At 31.9% G+C, this 5,250-nt stretch overlaps 1 protein-coding gene across 1 annotated transcript; it reads right to left on the reverse strand.

The window, feature by feature from the left end:
* Window positions 1-622: 622 nt before the first annotated feature.
* On the reverse strand, window positions 623-3,993 carry LOC132644806 (serine carboxypeptidase-like 40). The gene is made up of 8 exons (XM_060361419.1): window positions 3,336-3,993; window positions 2,518-2,652; window positions 2,148-2,422; window positions 1,789-2,043; window positions 1,583-1,701; window positions 1,267-1,362; window positions 1,032-1,137; window positions 623-847 (listed from the first exon to the last, which is right to left on the reverse strand). The coding sequence occupies exons 1-8, from the start codon at window positions 3,871-3,873 to the stop codon at window positions 698-700; spliced, it is 1,674 nt and encodes a 557-aa protein (XP_060217402.1). The 5' UTR covers window positions 3,874-3,993; the 3' UTR covers window positions 623-697.
* Window positions 3,994-5,250: the final 1,257 nt, after the last annotated feature.

The raw sequence follows: 5,250 nt of genomic DNA on the forward strand, positions 1-5,250 counted from the left end.
TAGTTTGTCCCAAAAAGATTCACACATTTTTATATTTGAAAACAATTTTAACTTTATAACATAATCTACAACCATACAAATATCTAAGACTTGTTTTGGACCACATATTTCAAAGTCTTTCTTTATTTCTTAAATTCCGTGTCAAGTCAAACTAAAACAATCTTTTTGGGATGGAGGGAGTAGTATTTAGTCTTCAGTGTTGACAATGCCAGTTGCCCTGATGCTAAACTTTTGACGTACGGTTGGCTATGTTTTAGGCCTAAATATTCTTGTTCTTCCGTCGTTTCAAGATTAAGCGTGACAATCTTCACTTTTACTCACACATTGGTTGATTAGAAGTAAGTGTGCCATTGTGATCTTTTACTAACATTACTATAAATGCATTACCTCAACTAATTAAGCACTTTTAATGCATCATGTCTTAACGAATATCAACATGTTTTAAACTTTATACATTTCTATAAATGCAATACCTCAACTAATTTGCAGATTGCCTATCACTTTAAGGTGCAGGTTTGATTCCAAAACAAGAGGATTCAAAGAAGAAGCAAAACGTAAAAAATAATGAGAGAGAGAGACAGATGTCATAAGGTAGCTCAAGTGATCAAGTTCTATTATATTAAACTTTGTCAAATAACGCTCATGAAATGATTAATAATAACTTAATTACACAAAAGGATTTGCTAGATTAGCTCCTCTAAAAATCTCCAGGGGGTAGTGTGCCAAAAAGGAAGTGAGAAATAAGGGAAAGGGCTCTAGCAGGTTGGTAACTTGGAACTTCATGTCCTGCCCCTCTTACTGTTGCAAATGTTAGACCTCCTTCATATGTTTCAACATATCCTCCAACCTGCAATATATCCAAACAAAATAATTAATTTATTTTTCCTTAATCGTTATTTCAATATAGAAGTTAAAACATTGCGAAATATAAAATTAAGTTTTATGTCAATTTTCAAATAGAAAATCAGTAGAATTAGTAAGAAAGGGTGGTCAGCAAAAGTTGTTTGATGAGCAATTTTTTTTTGTTTTACCTCTCCTTCATACAACCAAGAGCGCCAAGGTTTGTCAACTGTAAGGTTCATTGCCTGTATGGATCTCTTTGTAGAAGTTACAGGCACCCTTCCATCTGTATCACCACTGCATTTTAATTTCCAAATACAAATATAAGTTAAATATTTGTAATCAAGCCCTCTATATACAGGATATATACGATCCCAGAAAGAAAAAAAAATATATACTATAATGAATAATGGGGAATAAAATTACCTAAAAATCCATACTCGAACACCCTTTGCCAAAGACTCCTTGAGCAGAGGAATTACAGTTGCCGCGCTGTCTGTCCAATTGTTACTGAGTGGATCTCTAAAAAAAAAAAAGAAATTGTTAGAACTGACAAAAAAGAAAACACTAAAAGAAAATATTCAATTGATATTATCTGTTAAGATTTGCTCATTTCCTGAGCAATTGAAGACTAACGAAAATTGGGAATTGAACATGTAGTAAATAATTGAAGCAATACAATCTAATTTAACTTGAAAAATGTTGAGATATTTAATTTGGGAATGTGTTGGGTGATAATTACCTGCATGCTTCCCAATCATATTGGATATTGGTAACATTGGCATGAAGTGCATTTTGAACATCCCGCCTGTTCATGTAAGCATGTACGTATTTGTCCGAGCAGGGGTCAAACTCCAATGGCTACATAAAATAACACGTTAATACAATACCACATTTCTACTATCTTATACGGGATAGAATTTGTGAATGTAGAATTATTCAACTTACTGAGGATATTTTAGGGTATTTGGTGAGATTGCCATTATGGCAAAGGGGAAAATAAATGTTGTAGATGTCAAGATTGTAGGTATTGTTGTCTGCAACTTCAAGCGCGCTATAGCACTTTGGCTTATTGTAGGTATTATCAGAGTAACAATATTTATGGATGTCAAGGTAAGTTTCATCTGAAATTAGGGCATGAGAAGCAAAGTATTCATAATTTCCTAAGAAATCTGTCCATTCATTGATCACTGCATTCCCAATCTGCAATTTTTAATCACCCGTCAGTGGCATGGAACTTGTAATTTGTAGGATTTAACTTATGTACACTGACAGCTGTAACTCACTAATTAAATTAGAGAACTTACAATGATTCCTTTTAGATTGATAAGAGTCTTGTTGGCAAGATTGTTATGGTGAAGAATTGCATGTGCCAACTGAGGTACATAATGCCCAGCATAGCTCTCACCAGAAATGTAAAAATCTCTATTCTTGTACTCTGGAAATCTCTCTAGCCAATTGAGTAAGAATACTACATTATCATTAGCAGTTCTTCGATCTCCACTTGTTTTGAGGTCACTGCTTGTATTTGAATAAGAAAATCCTACTCCAGCAGGAGACTCCAAGAACAACACATTTGCAGCTAATTCGATAGTAGAATTAATTAGCAATGAGAATTTCTGAATTTCTTTCCAAACATTAATTTGAAAAGTTACACATAAAAGGAATTTTAATTACCAAGGTTCCAGGCATAATGATTCCTGTGTAATGTTTTTCCATCACTGTTAACTCTAAATGGTCCAAGTTCCTCCATGGCCCCATATGCAATAGAAGAACAGCCAGGACCTGCAGAAAGGATTAACAGAATTTTAAGTATAGTTATACATAATCAGATCCAGTACTTTTTAGAGTGTATAAAATATGATGCTTTGACCCTTTAAAACTATCACCTGGTGATTATCGCATCTTGTAATTGTAGTTTACTTTGTAAGAATCCAACACAAATGCGACATTAGTTTTCAAAAGTCGGAGCAAACATATGCTATATATATAAGGAGAAAAGGAGTTTGATAAAGCTATAGGTGTGTACATGGTCCCGGAACATCGTACACCTCAGTACATATTGCTTGGTATGAAGGAATATATTTTCTGATGTTTGGTTGGTGTATGAATAAACAATTATATTCAAGATTTAATCACAATATTAGTAATCCTATAGTGTATTGATAAAAAAGATCTTAGTGTTCTTTGGAGCAAATGATATGAAATTACAAAATTAATAGTATAGTGGTTTGAAAAAGAACTTTCGTCCACAAGTGAACTAAGTCACTTTTGAACATCAGAAAATACCCTTCTCATGAATAGTAATATTTTTCTCACCCCTGCTTAAATAATTTGAATGCTATTTATTTACATGTGATATTCACACATGCACAAATATGTTTTAGGCCTGGCGGAACCAGAAGTATGTAATTCAATAAAACTATACATGTCAATGAGAAAGGTTTATCTCAAAAGTATATAGCAAAACACTTTAAACACAATAAAGATGTTATATATACCTCCATTAAGCCAAAGAAGCAAAGGCAATGATTTGGAATTCTCTGCTTCACTAAAGTAATAATACAAGGCACGACCAGCAGATTCGTTGACTGTAACATAGCCACCATACTGTTGGAACTTCACTGTTGGTTGTCCAGGCAATTTTTCGATCCAATCTTTTTCTTTAAGTCCCTCTTGTGGAAGAATAACTTTGTCCAATTCTACATTCTCAAGGGCTGCCTTAAAATAACTCTTGTCAATAGCTAAATCTTTCTTTTGCTTAGCCTTGTAAAATTTGCCAAGAACATCACCTTGCCTCTTTGCAAGGCTTGAAGCCACAAAATGTGACAAAAAGAGGGTAAAGAGAGGGATGAAGAAAGTGAGTTTTCCCATTGTTCTGGTACTTTTTTTTATTTTTTTATTTTTTATCTTTAGAAATATATAGTTAGAGGGGTATTTATCATGCAATTGTGTGATTTTTGGATTTGATATGCAATTGTGTGATTTTTGGATTTGATTGTCATACCATTTTGGTATCTGAAGCCAAATCATTTTTTTAACAAATTGGCTATAGTAGGATTATGTATGACTTGCTCCAATTATGCATGATTTCATGCCAAGTATAGTTATGATTTACTGAACTTAATAATTTTACCATTTTGACATCTGAAGACAAATATAACAAATTGACAATCATTAGAATTAAAATATGGTTTACTCTAATATGCATGAATTTATACCAAATATAGTTCCAACGAAATAAGTTCTACCGTTTAATTTTGGTCTGTCAATCAAGTGATTATAATTCAAAATTGTTCTAATAAAGTAGGGGTAAATACATAAAAAAAAAACCCAACGTATAGCCAGATTAATTATGACGCACTCAATCTTTGCGGGTGACCTATTACCTCCCCAGTCTTAATTTTTCAGTATTTTAGTACCATTTTCGACTGACATGGCAAAAAAAATAATTATGGCGAGTCACTGACAGTGACGTGTCAGTGACGTGTCGGTGATGTGTCAGTGACGTCAGTCAGAAAATGGTACTAAAATACTGAAAAATTAAGACTGGGGGGGGGGGGGGGGGTAATAGGTCGCCCGCAAAGGTTGGATGCGTCATAATTAATCTGGCTATACGTTAGGTTTTTTTTTTTTTATGTATTAACCCAATAAAGTAGTAATAGGAATTAATATCTTAATGATATGATGTGGATTTGCTAAGTACAAGTGGTTAAAGATTTTCTTATTAATTTATAAGATAATTTATTATACCCTCTTCAGTGACAACAGATAGGGGTGTTCATGGTTCGATTTGAGTCGGATTTTGGTTAAAACCAAATCCAAACCAATGCAAACTATTTTTTAATTATTAAAATTAAACCAAATATAATTCACATCCATCAGTTTGGTTGTTGTCGGTTTGATTCGGATTTTCTGTTTTAAGAAGCCTAATGGTATTTCTCTCTTTCATATTTTCTTCTACAATTAAAAAATAATTTTCCATCATTTTTCAACTTATAATCCTCTATTAACCTTTTATTGTGATGACTACAATTTTCTTGGATTATGGAAAAAATGTGTTAAGAACTATAAGCTTTAATCAAGTGAATAAAGATTATAAAAAATATTACAAAAAATATATAGTTTTTTCTTTGAATAAAGTTTGGATTCATGACTTTCTTTTAAGAAATGCGCCTTAGGTGCAAAGTTCATTAGTTTATTAGAGATAAACAAAATTTTCATCAAAAGTATATAGATTATTTAAGATTATTTATAAAAATTAATATAATGTATATATATATATATATATATATATATATATATATATATATATAATAAAATTTGTGTAAAAAATTTATTCGTTTGATTATGTTTTTCTTCGGTTTGTTTTTAATAAAATCAAACCAAACCAAACCAAATATTATCGGT

Source organism: Lycium barbarum, chromosome 6 (assembly GCF_019175385.1).
Source record: "Lycium barbarum isolate Lr01 chromosome 6, ASM1917538v2, whole genome shotgun sequence".
In the NCBI taxonomy this organism is placed as follows: domain Eukaryota; kingdom Viridiplantae; phylum Streptophyta; class Magnoliopsida; order Solanales; family Solanaceae; genus Lycium; species Lycium barbarum.

Coding starts and splice junctions, on each gene's coding strand:
- LOC132644806 (XM_060361419.1), bottom strand. CDS start 3,873: ATGATTTGGCTTCAGATACCAAAATGGTATGACAATCAAATCCAAAAA. Junction 2,423..2,517: donor TCATTATGCCTGGAACCTTG/GTAATTAAAATT, acceptor CTATCGAATTAG/CTGCAAATGTGTTGTTCTTG. Junction 1,363..1,582: donor TATGATTGGGAAGCATGCAG/GTAATTATCACC, acceptor TTTTTTTTTTAG/AGATCCACTCAGTAACAATT.